The 23,326-nt window shown below is 43.7% G+C and overlaps 1 protein-coding gene across 1 annotated transcript in view; it reads right to left on the minus strand.

The window, feature by feature from the left end:
• The window catches only part of ano5a (anoctamin 5a), a 205,942-nt gene that overhangs the window by 52,957 nt on the left and 129,659 nt on the right, over window positions 1-23,326 (minus strand). The window contains exons 4-6 of the mRNA XM_060839101.1: window positions 7,427-7,495; window positions 3,001-3,285; window positions 2,432-2,545 (exon numbers count right to left, since the gene is read on the minus strand). Coding sequence (XP_060695084.1) covers window positions 2,432-2,545; window positions 3,001-3,285; window positions 7,427-7,495 — 468 coding nt within the window. The remainder of the gene's footprint in view (window positions 1-2,431; window positions 2,546-3,000; window positions 3,286-7,426; window positions 7,496-23,326) is intronic.

Below are 23,326 nucleotides of genomic sequence, written 5' to 3' on the forward strand. Positions count from 1 at the left end.
TTTCCATTTGGTGTCAGTACAGCATAGTGCTTTTAGAGAGGCATTTCCAGGAGTTGACCCAGTGACAGTGAAGGAATGGTGAGGTACTTAAAAGTTAGATGTCAAGAAAACTTGGAGGGGGTGGTGTTGCCATGTATCTGTTGTCTTTGCCCTTCTAGATGGGAGTGGGGTCATGATTTCAGAAGATATTGTCCAAGGAGGTTTGTTGATTTACTTTTGCATTTATAGGTGGTGTACATTGCTGCTACTGAACCTTGATGGTGGAGGAGTATGTGTTTGCAGATGTGGTGCCAATCAAGTACGATGTTTCGCCTTGAACAGTGTCAAGCTTCTTGAGTGTCATTGGAACTGCACTCATCCAGGAGTATTCCATCACACTCCTGACTTGCACCTTGTAGATGGTGGACAAGGCTTTGAGGAGTCAGAAGGTGAGCTAATTGTCATCAAATCCCCAATGTCTGACCTGTTGTTGTAGCTAACATATTTATACTGCTCATTCAGATCAATGGGAACCCTCAAGATGTTGAACAGTGGAGGAAAGAAGGGAAACAGACCCTTCTGTCCAACCAGTCCTTGTTGAGCACAATCCCAAACTAAATTAGTCCCACCTGCCTGTTCCTGGCCCATATCCCTCCAATTCATGTACTTACTCTAACGTCTATTAAACATTGTAACAGTACCCACATCCACCACTTCCTCTGGACATTTGTTCCACACATGAGTCACTGTGTTTAAGACATTGTCCCTCATGTCTTTTTTAAATCTTCCTCCTCTCACCTAAAAATGTGCCCCCGGTATTGAAATCCTCCATCCTAGGGAAAAGGCACCTTAGCTATACCCCTCATGATTTTACAAACCTCTATAAGGTCACCCCTCAATCTTCCGCGCTCCAGTGAAAAAAGTCCCAGCCTTTCTTTAAAACACAAACCTTCCATTCCCAGCAACATCCTGGAAAGTGTCCTCTGAAACTTCTCCAGCTTAATAATATTCTTCCTGTAACAGAGTGACCAGAACTTGTGCTAAACACGAGAGGGCTGGGACTGTTTGGTATCTGACATTGAACTTTGTGCAATAAGCACTTCCACTTTTGACCTTACAATAGAAGGAAGGATGAATCAGCTGAAGATGGTTGGGCCTGGGACACTACCCTGAGGAAATCCTGCAGAGATGTCCTGGAGCTGAGATGACTGACCTCCCACAACCATGACCAACTGCTCATGTGCCAGGTATGACTCCAACCAAAGGAGAGTTTTCACCTGAACCGCATTGACTTCAGATTACCAGGCCTCCTTGATTCCACATTTGGTCAATTGTTACCCTGATATCAGGGGCAGTCACTCTCACTTCCCTCTTGAGTTCAGCCCTGTTTCTGTGTTTGCATGGTGGCAGCACTGAGATCAGGAGCTGAGTGGCCCTGGTGGAACCCAAACTGGGCGTCATTGAGCAGGTTATTGCTGAGCACCTGCTGCTTGATAGCACTGTTGATGACACCTTCCATCACTTTACTGATGATCGAGAATAGACTGATGGGACAGTAACTACCTGGGTTGGAGTTGGCCTGATCCTTTTTGTGTACAGGACATTATCTGTGCAATTTTGCACATTGTTGGGTAGATGCCAATGTTGTTACTGTACGAGAAGATCTTGGCTAGGGTGTATTGTGGAGCACAACTCTGGAATGTTGTCAGGGCCCGTAGCCTTTGCAATATCCAGTGCCTCCAGTTGTTTCTTGACATCATGAGGAGTGAATCGAATTGGCTGAAGACTGGTATCTGTGATGCTGGGGACCACTGGAGGAGGCTGAGATAGATCATCCACATGGCACTTCTACTGAAGGTGGATGCAAATGCTTCAGCCTTGACTTTTGACCTGATGTGCAAGGCTCTTTTACCTATGAGGATAGAGGTATGTTTGTATATGCTGACCCACAAACCATAGTATCATTGGAAGTGGGGAGGGGAGAAATAGAATAGTGAAGTGAAAGAACATAAAGGAATTGTTCAGAATGAATTCCCTTCCAACTTTCACAAGGGACTGTTTCTCTTGCAATACCCAGGTCCACTCCTTATTTGATCCCTAATACTCTCTCCTCCCCTATATGTACCACACTTATTGCTACGTTCGGTCTTAGCAAGACTGTGCTTAGGAGCAGAGTGTGGGAGGTGACCGACTGACACTAGCTGGCAATATCCTCCAGAGATGTGTAATTTTGAAACTAAGGTAAGACTGCCAGAACATCAAAGTGTTCCTGCACCTGTCCAGTCCACCAGTGTCCTCAAGATTCAGCCATTAAGGAAACACAGATGATACATTTTATTACAAACGTAATATGATGCATATTTTTAAATCTCTGAAAAATCAACTGAGAGGTTTAAACACAACAATAGGATTTAGGCAGAAGCACGCTACCTTTACAAAACAGAATACATACGTCATGAAGTGGGAAAGCAGCCGTGTATGTGCCATTGTTGAGTAATCTCTTAATCCCAAATTTCCTCTTCCCATCTTCTGTCGCATACTTGCATCGAGAGAGAATGTAATACACCTGGAGTATGAATCAAAAGATAATTAATAAGTGTACAACACAGATCCCCTTTACAGCATGGGAGAGGGTTTGGAAATTCATAATAATGCTTGCAGTTTTAGGAAAAAAACCTCAAAGTTACACTTCAAAAATGCTGTTAAAATCGAAACCCTATTCAAACCCAGTGCTCCATAGTGCAAAGAAAACAAACTGATTGATAATTATAAATTAGATTATTGCAGAATGCTGTTGAGAAAGCAAGGAGAAAATATTAATGAGATCAAGCAGCTGCTTTCCATAAATATGAGATTATACAGCTGACCTGACATCCTTTGTGTCTCTACAGTGGTTTGCATTGGTGCAAATAGATCAGTGCAGCATAGAGGGGTACACTGAAGTCAGAGCAAAGTCATCTAAGTTAAGTAATGCTCAAAATGCTGTATCAAAAGCAAATGGTTTAAACTGAATGTACTTACAATCCGGTTGCGAGTGGAGGGCGAGAAGAATGTCTCTTGGTCATTAATGAGGAAAAGTTCCTGACGCTGTTTACTGAAAGGTGCTGTGAAGTAATCTGGTTCAGGGTTTATTATTGCTGGATTCAGTCGAAATGGTTTCAACAACCAGTCAAATGGGTTCTCTCTCGCTTGGGGAATATCGTTTTCTTTAATAGGCACTTTAATGTGCATAACCTCTGCATAGGTGGCCAAGACATCCCAAGGAGCATGAATCTTCGTGAAGTACGTTTTCCCGTCTTCTGAATCCTGGAAATGTATAAATCATCTTGGTTTAAAGTGCAGCTCCATTTTATACACTCTGTGATGTCTTGGTGGTTTGTGGTCAGGATTGAGTGCTGCCACCAATCCTCCTTCCAAAGCCAGTCTAAGGGGCTGTTCAGTAATGGAGGGTGGGTCACAAACAGCTCTCAGCTTGCCTTTTCATAATAATGTGGTTTCTTACATCTCAGGTTACAATAACTGGGACCTAACAGGCAGCTTTTTCACACAAAATGTGATGTGTGTATGGAATGAGCTGCCAAAGGAAGTGGTAGAGGCTAGTATAATTAAAACATTTAAAAGGCATTTGGATGGGTATATGAATAGGAAGAGCTTAGAGGGATACAGGCAAGTGGGACTAGATTAATTTAGGATATCTGGTTAGCATGGATGAGTTGAACTGTTTCTGTGCTGTACAACTCTATCACTCTATCTCTGAGGCATATTAACAATTACTAAGAAGAGGCATCTGAGGCCATGCTAGAGTCTGATTGATTCTCCGTCCAGAGGCTGGGAGACATCAGACTACAGGAGCTCAGCGTTAACTCTTTCAGAACTAATATGTCATACACACCCTCTGCTCCCCATGTCTGACAGTGACATCAACCAGGAAGATGAGTGTCCCCCAAATTTAGCCAGCTTTATTGAACTCTGACAGAACAGGCTCGAGGGTGTGAACAATCAATTGACCTTCCTATGTTGTTCTGTCAATCTTCTCCCTAACGCAGGAAGCATAATGTAAAAACAAACTATTTTCTCATCAACCTGTTCAGAGATGTTATTACACACCTCTGAGACAGGTGGATCCTGAACCCTGGCCTTTTGGCTCAAGGGTAGAGATACTATCACTGAGGCATAATGAAATACTGGGTGAGTTCTCCCAATCCTTACATCTGTTGTTTAGAACAAATGTTCCATTGAATCCACTAATCGAAGCCTGATTAAAGAGAGCTATAAATTCTGCAATGCAACACACAGTTTGCATGTGGTGCAGGAAAGCCAGGAGTTTTTGGTGACAAAAACACAGCATGAAATTGCTCAAACCTATTATGGGCATTACACCCCAAAATGAGGGGCCCTACATATAACAGGTCTGCCCTAATGGGAACTGCTTTCTATCCCAGTCTTCCCTGCTGCCTGACGTAAATATATAACTTCCTGGTGGCCATCTCCCACTCATTTTTTCATTGACCCTCATGGTCATGGTGTGCACTTTTGCTCCCATTATTTGAGGAAGGATGTCTGGAGGGAGGGCAGTGAAGGTTACCAGACTGATTCCTGGGATGGCAAGACTGACGTCTGAAGAAAAACTTCTTCAGAAGGGTCACTGGACTTGAAATATTAACTCCGCTTTCTCTCCACAGATGCTGCCAGATCAGCTGTATTTTTCCAGTGATTTCTGTTGTTGTTTCTGATTTCTAGTTCCTGCAGTTCTTTTGTTTTATCTTTTCATTTTATTTGTTTTATGAAGAAAGGTTGGATCGGTTAAGGCTATATTACACTGGAGCTTATAAAAAGGAGCAAAGGTTTCATGGCAACGTATAAAATATGAATGGATCTACACAGGGTAACTGCAGGGAGGGTGTTCCCAATGATCAGGGAGTTCAGAACCTTGGGGATAGTCTAATGATTTAAGGCAGGCCGTTTAGGACTGAGGTAAAATGTTTCTTCATCCAGAGAGTGGTGAGCCTGTGGAATTCTCTGCCACAGAGACCCAAAACATTGTAGTGTTTTCAAGAAGGAAATACAATCATAGAATTCCCTACAGTTCTGAATGTAGGTTAGCTCGCTGAGATGTAAGATTCATTTCCAGACATTTCGTTACCCTACTAGGTAACATGTTCAGTGGGCCTCAGGCGAAGCAATGCTGAAAATTCCTGCTTTCTATTTATATGTTTGGGCTTCTTTGGGTTGGTGATGTCAGCAAATGACCTCACCAACCCAAAGAAGCCCAAACATATAAATAGAAAGCAGGAATCTTCAGCATTGCTTCGCCAGAGGCCCACTGAAGATGTCACCTCGTAGGGTAACGAAATGTCTGGAAATGAATCTTGCATCTCAGCGAGCAAACCTACATCCAAAACTTCAACCTCAGCTACAAATCTTCTCAAAACTCTCTAATCCCTACAATGTGGAAACAGGCCATTTAACCCAACAAGTCCACAGCCGCACTTCAAGGAATAACTCACCCAGACCTATTCCCCTACTCTATATTTGCCCTGACTAATGCACATAACCTACATATCCCAGAACCCTACGGGCAACTTAGCATGGCCAACTCACCTAACCTGCACATCTTTGGGCTGTGGGAGGAAATCGGAGCACACATGAAATAGATACAATTCTTTGGGCTAAAGGGATCAAAAGATCTGTGGAGAAAGTGGGAACAGGGTATTGAGTTGGATAATCAGCCATGATTATATTGAATGGCAGAGCAGGCGTGAGGGACTGAATGGCCTCCTGCTGCTCCTATTTTCCATGTTTCTATTTCATGGTCGTGCTATCAGCAATACTATCTTTCAATGAGCTGCTTGTTCTTTTCCATCATCCGGGGGGATGGGGGGGGTTGGGCGTCAGACAGAGGTGTGTGTTTCAAATATGGCTGGAGGACGAATTTTCTTTTGTTATATTGAAAACAAAAAATACTGAAGATTACAGCTGGTCAGGCAGCATCCAAGGAGAGAAAACAAGATAAAGTTTTGCATCTAGCTGATTCTTTATTACACTCAAAACATTAGCTTGCTCTCCCTCTCCATGGATGCTGCTTGACCCACTGCGATCTCCAGCATTTTTTGTTTTCAGTTCAGATTCCATCATCTGCAGTAGTTTGCTCCTTGTTTAATTCAATCATGGAAGGGGGTGTCACTGTCTCAACCAGCATTTATTGCCTGTCTCTAGCTGCCTTTGAGAAAATGGTGCTGAGTTGTCTTCTGGAACTGCTGAGGACCCACATTGTTTCTTCCGCCTGGGAACCCTCCAACCACAAGGTATGAATTCAGATTTCTCCAGCTTCCTCATTTCCCCTCCCCCCACCTTGTCTCAGTCGGTTCCCTCAACTCAGCACCGCCCTCCTAACCTGTAATCCTCTTCCTGACCTCTCCGCCCCCACCCCACTCCGGCCTATCACCCTCACCTTGACCTCCTTCCACCTATCCCACCTCCATCGCCCCTCCCCCTAGTCCCTCCTCCCTACCTTTTATCTCAGCCGGCTTGGCTCTCTCTCTCTTATTCCTGATGAAGGGCTTATGCTCGAAACGTCGAATTCTCTATTCCTGAGATGCTGCCTAACCTGCTGTGCTTTGACCAGCAACACATTTGCAGCTGTGATCTCCAGCATCTGCAGACCTCATTTTTTACTCTAGAGAGGGAGCCCCTATCTCACTGGTATCTTAGGTCTGATCATCCACTCCCTGGGAGTCCAACACAAGCTTCCAGAATCACATGTCCAATACTCCAACAGTGTCTCTACTAACACCACCTGGATTTCATGTTATTGAAGATTTGTTCCAAAATAATTCAGATTGCATATTTTCAGGACTCATTGATAGATCAGAAACACATACAATTTAAAACTCTCATCTTTACTGAATACCCTCTGCATGCAGCTATTGCAACTTATCCCAACTCCATGTTCCCTCCTTTGTTTTCAAGTGAGCAGCTGGGGACCTGTTCAATGATTCACAAACCACGAGCTGCCCCTGTTCTGTCTAAAGGACAGTGTAAGCTCCACTCTTGTGCTTAAGTGAAGAATCCACTGTATTTCCAATCAAGTCTAATCCAGTGGAACAGAGTCCTCAGCCAGCTTCCATTAGGGCTTGCTATAAATTGAGAACAATGACAAGTTACATTTATATAGCACCTTGAATTTAGCAAAATGCCCCATGGCACTTTGCAAGTGTGGAATCTGACAAATAAAATGACTCTAGTTAAGCTGAAGGAGATTGAAATGGATTTTAAACTATGTCTCAAAGAAAGAAGGCATAAGTAAAGGGTATTCCTAAGGTTTATTAAATTTGTTCATTCACACAATGCAGCATTTATTGGACATTCCTAATTTCTCTGAAGAATGACATCAGCCCTAGATGACTGCCAATAATCAGATGATGGAATTAAAGTGACTTTCACTCACATCCTTATTTTCAGTTTCCAGTTCAAGGCCTGTCTTCAAAAGATTCATCTCAAACTCTTTCCTTCTCTCCTGAAAAAGAAAATTTAAGGTAATGAACGTTTAACATAAAGGACATCAACTGATTATAATCCCCGGACACAGAACTAGACTTGTAATCACAATTGAAAAAGTTGCCTATCCTACATAGGAATCTCACAGTTCAATTACCACAGAATGTTACATTGTAAGTGATCTGTCAGTTGGTTACACTACCACTCACCTCCAGAAAAGGGGTCACTCTTGCCCATCCAGATTAAAAATCTTACTGGTAGTGGCAATTAAATATAGATTTGGTTGTCAGTGATTCAAGAAGTGATTGCTGCCATTTTTAACTTTCCCAAGCAACACAGAGGATCTCTAACCAGAAGGACAGACGTATGTTTGAAATATCTGAAATATCACCTAAAATATCTACTGCTGCATCTCTACCGATTCATCTCTAGCCTCATATACCGGTTCACTTCAGCAAGCTCAGCTTTCGTGCCCAAATACTTGCCCTTATTTATGTTTAAACAACTAGTCTCATACCCACACTACTCCCTTTTAAATTGAATGTAAGTTTCATTCATAATGGAGATGCTGCTACTAATGGATGCTTTAATGCTGAGATCATTAATTAATGCTGTCACGTTACACTCTCTGGTGAGTTACAGAGTGATTTGGTCTAGGAAATTATCTCAAAAGTATTCTATGAACACAATCAGCTACAATCAGTTCTGATGAATTCAGGAACGTTCATTTTGCTTTCTTTCCACAGATGTTGCCAGACCTGCTGAGCTTTTTCAGACACCTTCGTTTTTGTCTGTGGACTCCTGATCTAGCTAGTGCTAGTATCCACGGTCACTCAGTGGTTAGCACTGCTGCCTCACAGCACCAGGGATCCAGGTTCAATTCCAACTTCGGGTGACTGTGTGGAGTTTGCACATTCTCCCGGTGTCTGCATGGGTTTCCTCTCACAGTCCAAAGATGTGCAGACTGGATGATTTGCCTTGGAAAATGCAGGGTTACGTGGGTCTGGGTGGGATGCTCTTTGGAGGGTTGGTGTGGATTTGATGGGCCAAATGGCTTGCTTCCACATTGTAAGGATTATAGGGTGGTACAGTAGCTAAGTGGTTAGCACTGCTGCGACAGAGCGCCAGGGACCTAGATTCCTTGTGTGGAGTTTGCACATTCTCCCTGTGTCTGCGTGGGTTTCCTCGGGGTGCTCCGGTTTCCTCCCGCAATCCAAAGGTGTGCAGGTCAGGTGACTTGGCCATGCTAAATTGCCCGTAGTGTTTAGTGCATTAGTCAGAGGGAAATGGGTCTGGGTGGGTTACTCTTTGGGTGGTTAGTGCGGATTTGTTGGGCCAAATGGCCTGTTTCCACACTGTAGGGAATCTAATTAAATCTAATTACGACCAATGGATTTTTTCAAATTATAAGCAGATTAAAGACATTTGTTGCCATCTCATCATCACAAGTGCACAATATTTTTTCTTGTATACTTGGTCCCACATTGCACTAAACTGTTAAGAGGCTTGTAGATCAACTCGATTCATGATTTCTTTCCCTCACTTTCTCTCATCTCCATCCAGAACAATTCTGCATTCCGATCTTCTGACTTAAAGTCATCTCTAACTCGTGCACAAACACCATTCTAGTTTGACAGTGCCACCCTTCCATATTTAACCAGCTTCCTATTTTTCTTGAAGGTCATATACTCTTCAATATCCAGACCCTGATCTTTGTCATCCTGAAACAATGCAAGATCTGTTGAATGCTATCAATGAAATTATCAGTGGCAAGAGGTCAAGCACACTTGAAGAGTTGGTTCTACAGTAATTCTACAATATAAAACAGAGGGCAAAGAAGCAAACGCTAGTGCTACGAACAGTAATAGTTTGAGTTGCAGGGGTTGGAAAGGAGAATTGAACCGGCCACATTGGATTTCAGAGATGGAGAAAGAGAAACTGCAAGTCAATTAGTCAAGGGGAGATTAGATAGAGATATTCAACATTCTAAAGGATATTGATATGAATAAATAAACAGTAACTATATCACTGATAGGCATGTAATGACCAGAAACCACACAGTTAAATATAATTCACCTAAGAACTGAATGAAAGATACTTGAAGTTTTTTTTAAACAAAGCATGTTATTGCAAAGTGAAATGTGTCACTTGAAAAGGGGACTGAAGTAGATGATAACTTTTGAAAGAAAAGTTGAGAAACACTTGAAAAATAAAAGATTTTCCCAGGAAAGCAGAAAGACAGGAGAGTAGAGAAAGGCAGAAGAGAGGGATAAACCTCTTGTTTTGTTTATGGGAGCCAGCAGATAATTGACACATGTCGAGTCAGGCAATAGGTTTTCTCCTGTGCTCGAAGATTCAGTGAATAATTACCATTTTTTGGAGATGTGACAGACTGTTGCCCCGATCAGAGATCTTTAAAACTCACTTTTAACTTCCCTCCTACAAATCAAACAATTAAAAATAGGTTCATTTGTTGACATCCATTATGTATGAACACTGAAGGCTGGTATACTGGGACAACAACCAACTGAGAAGCTAAGTGATATGTTGGCTCTTAACGTAAGGCATGGAAATAGTCTAAAAAGGGGAATCTTGGTCCAGTTATACACAGTTTTAGCGTAACTATCGGCACTGAAACTGGGCCCAGTTTCAATCTCATTAAGAATCTCGAATTATAAGTTCAGAGTAGTGGGATGTGAATCTTTACAATTCTCTACACTATCACGATGTGGATGCTCAGTTGTTTGTACATTTAAAGGCAGAGAAAGATTGATTTGACAGAAAAAAGAATCAAAGTAGTGACAATGAGGTCAGAGATCCACGTGTTGTCTCAGATCAAAGCTGAGGACTGTATGTTCTGGTCCTGTATTTTCTCATTCAAATTGGAATCAAGGAAATGGTTAGTTATTATAAGGAACAGGAAAATGGTTGAAATATCTATATTTAGAATGGGAGTTTTTTTTTAGATTAGATTAGACTTACAGTGTGGAAACAGGCCCTTCGGCCCAACAAGTCCACACCGACCCGCCGAAGCGAAACCCACCCATACCCCTACATTACCCCTTACCTAACACTACGGGCAATTTAGCATGGCCAATTCACCTCACCCGCACATCTTTGGACTGTGGGAGGAAACCGGAGCACCAGGAGGAAACCCACGCAGACACGGGGAGAACGTGCAAACTCCACACAGTCAGTCGCCTGAGTCGGGAATTGAACCCGGGTCTTCAGGCGCTGTGAGGCAGCAGTGCTAACCACTGTGCCACCGTGCCGCCCACAACTGTGCCACCGTGCCGCCCACGAGTTAGGTTGAATCACACAACCAGTTGATAAAAAAACTGAACGAGCCTGCATTAAATACCTCTCAGAGCTTTTCAAGGTCCGTGTTCATTAATATAAAATGAGAGTTAGACAGAACATTTTGATCTTTCTCTCTGAACAACAACATTATTCCTTCTCTACCAGCAGGTGGCACTGGTTTCCATCAGAATAACCTTCCTCAAAGCAGGATCTCTTTCAGTGACTGGGCAAAATAAGATCATAAGACATCAAAGCAGAAGTAGACCATTCAGCCTATTGAGTCCGCTCTGCCATTCAATGAGATCACGGCTGATTAAATAATCCTCAACTCCATTTTCCACAGCACTGGATTCCCTAACTGATTAGAGATCTGTCTATCTCAGCCATGAATGTTCTTAATGACCAAGCATCAATAATCCTCTGTGGTAGAGAATTCCACTGATACGCTACTCTCAGGGACAATAATTCCTCCTTATCTCAGTCATAAAAGAGTGATCCTGAAATAACTCCACAGAGCCCGGCATCCCATCACTAAACCATCCATTATTTACATCTGGAGAACCCCTCAAAGCCATCTCTCAGAGTGACCAGGACGTCGGACACCTCTTTCCACACCTGTCAGTCAGGGCTCCTTGATGGGGGCTATTAATCTGGTCTAGTCAGGGGACTCGTATTCTATGAGTCTATTTGGCTGACCTCATTACAACCCCTTATTCTGAAATTACGCCCTCTGACCCTTGGCTCTCCCACAACTGAAGCAGTCTCTCCATATCGATCCTGTGAAGTCCCTTAAGAATCGAATATGTTTTGATAAAGTTGCCTTTAATTCTTCCAAACTCCAATGACTTTTTATACACAGGAGCTTTGTCTTTGAGGTCACCGAGTCCCTGAACCTGCTCTTTAGTGGAGCCTAAGGAAGTTCCAAAGAAGTACTTCAGACTCATTTTTAAAGGAACCTCTCACTCAACTGGAGAAATGGCAACTTTTCAATCTCAAGTCGTGCCCAGGGGACTTTGGGAAAAATGTTCCAGGAGAAAGTGAGGACTACAGATGCTGGAGATTAGAGCTGAAAATGTGTTGCTGGAAAAGCGCAGCAGGTCAGGCAGCATCTAAGGAGCAGGAGAGTCGACGCTTCGGGCATGATTCCTGAAGAAGGGCTCATGCCCGAAACATCGACTCTCCTTCTCCTTGGAAGCTGCCTGACCTGCTGCGCTTTTCCAGCAACACTTTGGGAAAATGACTGATTGGAGGCGAGGATTCAATGGACCTCATGGGTAAACTGGACCACTGGTCTACAAACAATGAGAGACTAGTGAGCCTTGTTTTGTTAATTCCTTAACCAGTAATTAATTTAACCTTAACTCAACACCAAACAGTGATATGGTTCTCCAGAGAGTTCAATCAGTAAGTAAATGAACTGTTCGGTATCCAGACTCCAACTCTGTACCAGGTGGTGGTGGTGGTGGTGTGTTACAGTTCAGTCAGGAAGTCTATGCTGCTGAGACAACACGTACATGTACACAGCAAGGTCTGGAGCTATGGTCAGTTGAAGTAGAGATTTCAATATTCTTTTCAGTGTATGGCTGACCAGGAATCTCTCCCATTGCTGCTGCCCACAACATTTTTAATCTGTAAGAGAATCAAGGGTTATGGGGAAGTAGGCAGGAAAGCGGAGTTGAGGGTTATCAGATCACCTCCAATCTGCTTCAATGACAGAACAGACTATGTGGGCTGAATGGCCTACTACTGCTCCTACATTTTATGCTTATCTTATTGTCATTGGCATGTGTTGGAAGGATTTGTAGGTTGATGTTCAGCCTGATGTATTACGACATCTTCCTTGTCCATCAAGTTCCGGAATGAGACTTGTAAGCTGGCATTTCCTTTTAACATATTTCTTTTTTTGAAACTGTGTGATTGTTTCATTTTTCCTGGGTGAAGTTATACAGGTTGCTTACAAACATAGAAAATAGGTGCAAGAGTGGGCCATTCGGCCCTTCGAACCTGCACCACTATTTAATAAGGTCATGGCTGAACACACCACCTCAGGGTTCTATTCCCGCCCTCTCCCCAACTCCTACACACCTTTAGCTGTAAGGGCCACATCCAGCTCCCTGTTGAAGGTATCTAACAAACTGGCCCCAATAGCTTCCTGTGGGAGAGAAAGGCCATGTGTCAGAGTAGTCACATGGACTGTCTGAAGAGAAATCACACGTTGACTGAAGACTTATGAAGGACTGCATTGTGGAAGCAAGGCAGGATGGGAAATTTGGTCAAGACACAGATTTGCTGAATCTGTGTGTACTGCAAAGTGATCTAAATTGTCTAAGAAAGGAGCTCAAATGTAAGACGAGGATACTTTCTGCTCTATACTCGTTCAGGCCTGATCCATTTCAGCCTATGCCAGGCTTTGAAACTTCATATCAATGAAGAGATCAAATCTAAACAACGGTCTGTGTCATCATGGGACATGTACAGACGGAGCCTTAAAGAAAACAGCGACCACATTCAAAGAAGGAAGCAGGTGCATAAACTACCTACTCCAGATTCCGACAGATAGTGAAACTAACAATCCTCTTGATGCCTTAATTGGAAGGTGCACACTCTAACTGCTTCTAAGTGCTCCCAGAGTCAAAGATGTACAGCACTGAAACAGATCCTTTGGTCCAACCCATCCATGCCAATCAGATATCCAATCTAATCTAGTCCCATTTGCCAGCACTTGGCCAATATCCGTCTAAACCCTTGCTATTCATATACCCATCCAAATGTGTTTTAAATGTTGCAATTGTACCAGCCTCCACCACTTCCTCTGGCAGCACATTCCATACACGTACCACCCTCTGTGTGAAAAGGTTGCCCCTTAGGTCCCTTTTATAATCTTTCCGCTCTCACCCCAAACCTGTGTCCTCTAGTTCTAAACCCCCCCCCCCCCCCCCACATTAACCCTATCCATGCCCCTTATGATTTCAGAAATCTCTGTAAGGTCACTCCTCAGCCTCCAACACTCTTTGGAAAACAGCCCCAGTGAGATAACGAGAATCCAGAGAAAGTATATTCCTGTTAGGGTGAAAGGAAAGGCTGGTAGGTATAGGGAGTGCTGGATGACTAAAGAAATTGAGGGTTGGTTAAGAAAAAGGAGAAAGCATATGTAAGTTATAAACAGGATAGATCGAGTGAATCCTTAGAAGAGTATAAAGGCAGTCGGAGTATACTTAAGAAGGAAATCAGGAGGACAAACAGAGGACATGAGATAGCTTTGGCAAATAGAATTAAGGAGAATCCAAAGGTTGTTTACAAGTACATCAAGGACAAAAGGGTAACTAGGGAGAGAATAGGGCCCCTCAAAGATAAGCAAGGTGGCCTTTGTGTGGAGCCACAGAAAATGGGTGAGATACTAAAAGAGTATTTTGCATCAGTATTTACTGTGGAAAAGAATATGGAAGATATAGACTGTAGGGAAATAGATAGTGACACCTTGCAAAATGTCCAGATTACAGAGGAGGAAGTGCTGGATGTCTTGAAACTCACAAAGATGGATAAATACCGAGGACCTGATCAGGTGTACCCTAGAACTCTGTGGGAAACTAGAGAAGTGATTGCTGGGTCTCTTGCTGAGATATTTGTATCATCGATAGTCACAGGTGAGGTGCCAGAAGACTGGAGGTTGGCTAACGTGTCCCACTCTTTAAGAAAGGTGATAAGGACAAGCCAGGGAACTATAGACCAGTGAGTCTGACGTTGGTTGTGGGCAAGTTGTTGGAGGGAATCCTGAGGGACAGGATGTACATGTATTTGGAAAGACAAGAACTGATTAGGGATAGTCAACATGGCTTTGTGCGTGGGAAATCATGTCTCACAAACTTGATTGAGCTTTTTGAAGAAGTAACAAAGAGGATTGATGAGGGCAGAGCAATAGATGTGATCTAAATGGACTTCAGTAAGGCGTTCGACAAGGTTCCCCATGGGAGACTGATTAGCAAGGTTAGATCTCACGGAATATAGGGAGAACTAGCCATTTGGATACAGAACTGGCTCAAAGGTAGAAGACAGAGGGTGGTGATGGTGGGGGGTTGTTTTTCAGACTGGAGGCCTGTGACCAGTGGAGTTCCACAAGGATCGGTGCTGGGTCCTCTATTTTTTTGTCATTTATAAAAATGATTTGGATGCGAGCATAAGAGGTACAGTTAGTAAATGTGCAGATGACACCAAAATTGGAGGTGTAGTGGACAGCAAAGAGGGTTACCTCAGAGTACAACAGGATCTTGATCAGATGGGCCAATGGGCTGAGAAGTGGCAGATGGAGTTTAATTCAGATAAATGCGAGGTGCTGCATTTTGGGAAAGCAAATCTTAGCAGGCCTTATTCACTTAATGGTAAGGTCCTAGAGTGTTGCTGAACAAAGAGGCGTTGGAGTGCAGGTTCATAGCTCCTTGAAAATGGAGTCGCAGGTAGATAGGATAGTGAAGAAGATGTTTGGTATGCTTTCCTTTATTGGTCAGAGTACTGAGTACAGGAGTTGGGAGGTCATGTTGCGGCTGTACAGGACATTGGTTAGGCCACTGTTGGAATATTGCATGCAATTCTGGTCTTCCTATCGGAAAGATGTTGTGGAACTTGAAAGGGTTCAGAAAAGATTTACAAGAATGTTTCCAGGGTTGGAGGATTTGAGCTACAGGGAAATGCTGAACAGGCTGGGGCTGTTTTCCCTGGAGCATCGGAGGCTGAGGGGTGACCTTATAGAGATTTACAAAATTATGAGGGGCATGGATAGGGTAAATAGACAAAGTCTTTTCCCTGGGATCGGAGAGTCCAGAACTAGAGGGCATTGGTTTAGGATGAGAGGGGAAAAATATAAAAGGGACCTAAGGGGCTATGTTTTCACGCAGAGGGTGGTACGTGTATGGAATGAGCTGCCAGAGGATGTGGTGGAGGCTGGTACAATTGCAACATTTAAGAGGCATTTGGATGGGTATATGAATAGGAAGGGTTTGGAGGGATATGGGCCAGGTGCTGGCAGGTGGGACTAGATTGGCTTGGGAAAACTGGTCGACATGGACGGATTGGACCGAAGGGACTGTTTCTGTGCTGTACATCTCTATGCCTCTACTACTCTATTCAGCGTCTTAGCGAGTTTTGAGAAGATTGGTGCTCAGGTTGAGGATTTGGATTTGGTTTTGCTCGCTGAGCTGAAAGATTCATTTCCAGACATTTCATTACCTTACTGGGTAACATCTTCAGTGAGCCTCATGCAAAGCAATGCTGACAATTCCTGCTTTCTATTTATATGTTTGGGTTTCAGCCTCTCCCTCTAGCTCAAACCTTCCAACCCCAGAAATATTCTTGTAATTCTTTGCTGAACCTGTTCACGTTTTGCAGCATTGTTCTGACAGGAGAGCGCGCAGAATTGCATGCAATATTTCTAGAGTTGCCTAACCAATGTCTTAGTTGGATGTTGGGATTGTGCTGTCAATCCACAGTGAGGAAGGCCACTGCCTATGTCAGCCCCTGCCTCATGGCACTCCCTCAATGCTCTTAGCTGAGTGTTCTGGGACCCCAGAGCAAGAAATATCAAAGACAACAAGGAGAATGGAAAGAAAGTGCGAATATGGCATTGAGATACAGGGTCAACCACGATCAAGGACTGAATCGCAGACTCGTTCTCCTACCTTCCGTGTTGCTATGGTTTGGTGCTCTATTTTGTAAACTCAGGAAACAGGCAGGTGGCCATCCTGGTCTCTGCTGACTGGGTGTGTCCTGGAGCAGCTCTCCCCTTACCTATATCCAACTGTTTCCTGACTCTGGGAGGTTTCTGCAAACTCTTTCATTTCCATTGTAGTACATAATAGTGTTGGTTCTCCATCAGTACATCTCTGACTAATACAAATTGTTCCATTTTTTCTTCAAATCTCTTGGACTTGACAACTGATATCACATCCTGATATACATAACTGTCTCACTGTCTTACCCATTGGTATTACATTGCACTGGCCTTCATCATGAAGGGACAGGGAGATGCATCAATACACAGAAATGTTAAAAATAAAGAAGCAGATGTAGGCCATTCAGCCCATCGAACCTCTACCTCCACAAGATCCCATGATCCTTTGTTGCACACCCTCGATAACAAAAATATCCTGCCCGGGATATGGAGACTGAAACTGCAACAGTACCACACGTGCAGTCTCACCCAGCTCCTACACAATTGAAGCAGGTCTTCACTATTCCTGTACTCCAATTCTCATGCGGTAAAGACTGCATTCTCTAGATTTTCTGAGAATGACAGGTGATCCAACTGGAACCGATAAATTGCTTAAACAGGTAGGTAGGGTAGTTCCAGGATTCCCATGGTTGGGAAATCTAAAACCAAGGGCATTGTTTACATTGGGTTGGAGATGAGAAGAAATGATTTTACTCAGCAGGGTCCTGAAGCTTTGAAATTCCCTATTACAGCAGGCTGAGGAAGCTCAGCTTTTGAGTATGGTTCAGGTAGATTAGATTAGATTCCCTATAATATGGAAACAGGTCCTTTGGCCCAACAAGTCCACACCGACCCTCCACCGAGCAACCCACCCGGACCAATTCCCCTACCTTCTATTTAGCCTGGACTAATGCACCTGATACTATGGGCAATTTAGCATGGCCAATTCACCTAACCTGCTCATTTTTGGATTGTGGGAGGAAACCGGAGTACCCAGAGAAAACCCATGCAGACACGGGGAGAATTTGCAAACGCCATTCAAACAGTCATCCAAAGCGGGAATCGAACCCGGGTCCCTGGCACTGAGGCAACAATGCTAACCACTGAGTGACCGTGCCATCCTGTAGAGACAATAAAACATAGGAGCAGAATTAGGCCATTGAGCCCATTGAGTCTGCTCCACATGGCAATCATGGCTGATCAATTTCTCAAGCTCCATTCTCCTGCCTTCTTACCATAACCCTTGATCATCTTACTAATCAAGAAGATTGATAGATTTCTCATTAACATTGGTGTTCAGGGTGATGAGTATGGGGTGGGTAAAACACATTGAATTGCTTGATCAGCAATGATCATACTGAATGGTGTGGCAGGGGCCTGATGGTTTGAATGACATACTCCTGCAGACCCTTCAGGAACTTTTACATTACAATCAGCTCACCCTTCACTTTTCTAAACTCCAGTGGAGACAAACTAGGTCTGTTCAACCTTTCCTCATAAGACAATCCATTCACTCCAGGTATCAATCTTGCGAACCTCCTCTGAAGCACTGCCCCACTTGCAAACTTACTTAGATAATGTGACCAAAAGTGTACACCATGTTTAAGATGAGGTTTCACCTTTGCCCTTTACATAACAGCCTTACTTGTATGTTTTGTTTCTTTCACAATAGAGCAGCCCATTAGCCTTGTTGTCATGATGTCATTGGCTAGGTATTATATGGCAGGGACTGTAGAGGAAGAAGGTATAAAGGACAAATTTACTGAGACACCAGGCAGCAGTGGATTAGAATGACCTGATCAATTATTCTGAAGTTATATGAGGAACATTATTGCCAGATTAAACACCAAGGTGATGTCTTTGTTTGCAGGGCCGTATAACCAGTTTCGTCAGTAGACTATTACTCAGTGGTGTTAATAAATCTGAACAACCTTTGGGCGTGACGGTTTTTAAAAAATTCACTCATGCAAAGTGGGCATTGCTGGCTGGGCAGTATTTTATGCCCTCCCTTAAATGCCCTGAGAAGGTGGTGGTGAGCTGCAGTAGTTGACTTGTTGCTGCGTCATTGGCACCCAAGTTGGAGATAGGAACGTTTAGAGACGGTGCTGCAGACTTGATCAAGGTGCATCTGGCTCAGAGGTAGTGGTAGACTCTGCCATGCGACAAGATCTCCTGCTTCCATGGGATGTTCAGAAAGGCTGCTGTAACCACCCTCAGTGTCTGGAGTTAAGGAAGGGCAAAGCAGCCATTGAGTGACTATCCAGCACCAACGTTTAATGTGGCTAGTACGGGACAGGATCCAATTTGATCACGATGCGGGTGTGAAAAGCCTGCCATTGATCGGCATGTGAATGCTGCTTCTCAGGTTGTGTCTCAGCAAGAGTTCCATCCTTCAGAAAGGCAGAGGGAGAAAAATAAATCTGACAAAAGGAGAGAAACTCATGACTAACAATTTACTGGAACCAGTGTAGCCAGCAATTTACTAAGGCAGTGTAAGTAAGTTCAAAACACAGGCCGAGCACAGAGTCTATCAGCAAGAGCATCCTGGAAGCTCTTGCTTTTAAAATACTTCCCTGCAGAAGGATTGCACCAAGCAGAAGGAGGACTTACTTTGGGCAGGATTTGTCTAGCTACCTGGTGAGCTGAAGTTGGGTGGGCTGGAAACATGGCGTGTGTGTGTGTGTGTGTGCGTGTGTGTGTTGGGGGAGGGGGGGAGTTGGTGAGAACAGAGGGAAGGGTAGTTACATTGGAACAGTCCAATAGCACAAACCCATGAGGGAGTTTTCCCAAGAGACTCCAATTGGATTGATATTCTATTCCAACTGGCATTGTGCCAGTGATAGAGGGAACCATGTGAGTTGGAGGCACCAGGTCCTACAGAGGGCTGGACATACATCAAAGGGCTGCCTTGCAGGAGGACCCTCTACCCCAACTGTTGGGAACTGGAGTCCCCTTTAGAACTGAATTCTTGTCATGTTTTGAGATTAATATTTTCTGTGTAACATGTAACCTCACTTAATTGCGTTACAGTAGAAAGTAACTTTTGACAAACACAGTGTTTGGGAGAATAGGAGTTTTTGGTTCTTTGAAGGACCTCCAAATGGAGGAGGCAATGGTTGTCCATCATGAGTAACTACCCATGCTCATTAGCTAAAAGGCTTCAGTGGGTCTTTGATTCCGCATAGACTGCCAGTTCCCAAAATAAGAGTTAGTAATAAAGATGGTTAGTGAGAGGTGGTGAGTGAGTTAGAGAGAAGCTAATGGCTCAGGGGAATGAGCCATTTCCTTCTTGGGAGAAGGTCAGGAGTTTTCATGCACCAGCCCAAGGGAAGAATAAGGACTGTTACCACTGAAGACTACAAAACATCAGGTTCATACATGGCGCCACTCCAACACTGTAGGGTTGCACTGCCCTGCTGCTCCATTCTGTGGAATGGCTTCAGGATTGGTAAAGGTGGGACAGTTACCCATGATGTCAGGATGAACCTCGCCCCCTTGTCCATCTCCATTTGAGTTCTCAGTCACATATTAGCCCGTATGACATAACAGTTTGATATCAGTGCGACTTGCCCCTGTAGTGAGTCCACTCCTAGCAGGTGAATCACTTACTACAGAAACACTGTGTAAATAAAACTCATTTAGTGATTAAAAAACACAGCAAGTATTGACTCCAGTGTGCTAATGTTTTACACTGTGTCAGCCAAAGTTTGTGTGGGCGGTGGGGACAAGAATAAACTTGAAACGTACAAGTAAACATACAGAGTCCATTCGCACAGCAAATAGGGTCTGTTCAACAACATCCCAATTCACAGCACCGGGGAGAACTTGGAGGCAAATCCTTTAACAGAAGGAAGTGTTCTAAAAGAGACAAGTATTTTCTAAAACTGAAGCCAATTTGCTTGAGAGAACAGTAACGGTGTTGTGTCACAGCCACCAAGTGAGTGGGCGTGCTTTCACATGCTGCTTCCCAGTTGCAGTCTAGCAGACAGACCGTGTTTTTCCCCAGGGAGTGACAAGTCAATTTAAAACCACAAAGTCAGTCAGAACACTCACACTTTCCAGCTACTCCAGCCAAGACATTCTGCCTACTAACATGGTGAGCACAAAAGCAAATTAATACAGATAATGGAAGAGTCCATGACAGTTTAATTTTTGATTAATAGACAATAGGTACAGGAGTAGGCCATTCTGCCCTTCGAGCCTGCACCACCATTCAATATGATCATGGCTGACCATCCTTAATCAGTATCCTGTTCCTGCCTTATCTCCATAACCCTTGATTCCACTATCTTTGAGAGCTCTATCCAACTCTTTCTTAAATGAATCCAGAGACTGGGCCTCCACTGCCCTCTGGGGCGGAGCATTCCACACAGCTACCACCCTCTGGGTGAAGAAGTTTCTCCTCATATCTGTCCTAAATGATCTACCCTGTATTTGTAAGCTGTGTCCTCTGGTTCGGCACTCACCCATCAGCGGAAACATGTTTCCTGCCTCCAGAGTGTCCAATCCTTTAATAATCTTATATGTCTCAATCAGATCCCCTCTCAGCCTTCTAAACTCAAGGTTATACAAGCCCAGTCGCTCCAGTCTTTTAGCATAAGGTAGTCCCGCCATTCCAGGAATTGACCTCGGGAACCTACGCTGCACTCCCTCAATAGCCAGAATGTCTTTCCTCAAATTTGGAGACCAGAACTGCACACAGTACGCCAGCTGTAGTCTCACCAGGGCCCTGTACAGCTGTAGAAGAACCTCTTTGCTTCTATACTCAATCTCTCTTGTTATGAAGGCCAGCATTCTATTAGCCTTCTTCACTACCTGCTGTACCTGCATGCTTACCTTCATTGACTGGTGTACAAGAACACCTAGATCTCTTTGCACTGCCCCTTTACCTAAATTGATTCCATTTAGGTAGTAATTTGCCTTCCTGTTCTTGCCACCAAAGTGGATAACCATACATTTATCCACATTAAACTGCATCTGCCATGCATCTGACCACTCACCTAACCTGTCCAGGTCACCCTGTAATCTCCTAACATCCTCCTCACATTTCACCCTGCCACCCAGCTAAGTATAATCAGCAAATTTGCTAATGTTATTGCTAATACCATCTTCTATATCATTAACATATATTGTAAAACGCTGCAGTCCCAGCACGGATCCCTGCGATACCCCACTGCTCACTGCCTGCCATTCTGAAATGGAGCCGTTTATCACTACTCTTTGTTTCCTATCAGCCAACCAACTTTCAATCCAAGTTAGTACTTTGCCCCCAATACCATGCACCCTATTTTGCTCACTAACCTCCTATGTGAGACTTTATCAAAAGTTTTCTGAAAGTCCAGGTACACTACATCTACTGGATCTCCCTCGTCCATCTTCAGATTTACATCCTCAAAAAATTCAAGAAGATTAGTCAATCATGATTTCCCCTTCATAAATCCATGCTGACTCTGACCTATCCTGTTACTACTATCCAGATGTGTCATAATTTCATCCCTTATAATAGACTCCAGCATCTTTCCCATCACTGAGGTCAGACTAACTGGTCTATAATTTCCTGCTTTCTCTCTCCCACCTTTCTTAAAAAGTGGTACAACATTAGCCACCCTCCAATCCGCAGGAACTGATCCTGAATCTATCGAACTTTGGAAAATAATCACCAACGCATCCACGATTTCTCAAGCCACCTTCTTCAGTACCCTGGGATGTAGACCATCAGGCCCCGGGAACTTATCAACCTTTAGACCTAACAGTCTCTCCAACACCAATTCCTGGCAAATATAAATTCCCTTAAGTTCAGGACCTTCAGCCACTGTTACCTCAGGGAGATTGCCTGTGTCTTCCCCAGTGAACACAGATCTGAAGTACCAATTCAATTCTTCTGCCATTTCTTTGTTCCCCGTAATATATTCCCCTGTTTCTGTCTTCAAGGGCCCAATTTTAGTCTTAACCATTATTTTGTCTTTCACATATCTAAAAAAAAGCTTTTACTATCCTCTTTTATAAGAGAAAAGGGTATACAAGCCCTTGTATACAAGGGTATACAATCGAATATACTTTAAGAGAAAAGTGTATTCGATTGACACAACCAGTTTACTGCCAAGCTGGCATGTGTGGGGTGCAGATGGTATTTGTGGCCCCCAGCAAGTGGATGAGCAGATGAGGGTGTGGGGCACATTTAAGTGGAATGGGAGTCTAGCCTGCACCTTCTCACCCTGCCCTGAGCCATTCCTCTATCACACAAGAACTGGTAAGGCATCAGCCAGCCCACCAGTTAGTGGTCTAGAGTTGTCAAACTCCATGGGCCACGCATCAGGAGACGTCAGCAGACAGGAGGTGACAGAAAATTAACAACGTGACGTGAGTGGTTTCTAGGCTGGGGGTGAGGGTTATGTATTGGAATCCCTTCCAGCTAGACTTTATCATAAAGGAGATCGGAGAAAAAAATGATTCACCCAGTGGGTATTGGGCATCCAGAACTCACTGCTTTGAAGGGTGCTAGAGGCAGGAACCTTCAAGATACTTGAGAAATATTTAGATGAGCACTTGAAACTCACATTCTCTCTGTAACTTTGTTCTCTACAAATTCTGAGAACCATTGTTGGGGGAGAACAGGAATAGAACCCCGTTATAGAGGTCCAAACCGACATATGTTTGAGCATCAAGTTCAGCTTCTACAAACTATCCATTAACCAGAATAAATTCACAGCCTAATAGTGTCAACAAATAGAGAAGCAATGGCTTTTCCCTCACACGAAGAGATATAAACCTGAACTCTGAAAATATAGATGTACGTTTTCCTTCCATAACCTCAATCCTATTCCATGTCATTGATCTTGGCATTACTCA

Source organism: Hemiscyllium ocellatum, chromosome 18, assembly GCF_020745735.1.
Source record: "Hemiscyllium ocellatum isolate sHemOce1 chromosome 18, sHemOce1.pat.X.cur, whole genome shotgun sequence".
NCBI classification, from domain to species: Eukaryota; Metazoa; Chordata; class Chondrichthyes; order Orectolobiformes; family Hemiscylliidae; genus Hemiscyllium; species Hemiscyllium ocellatum.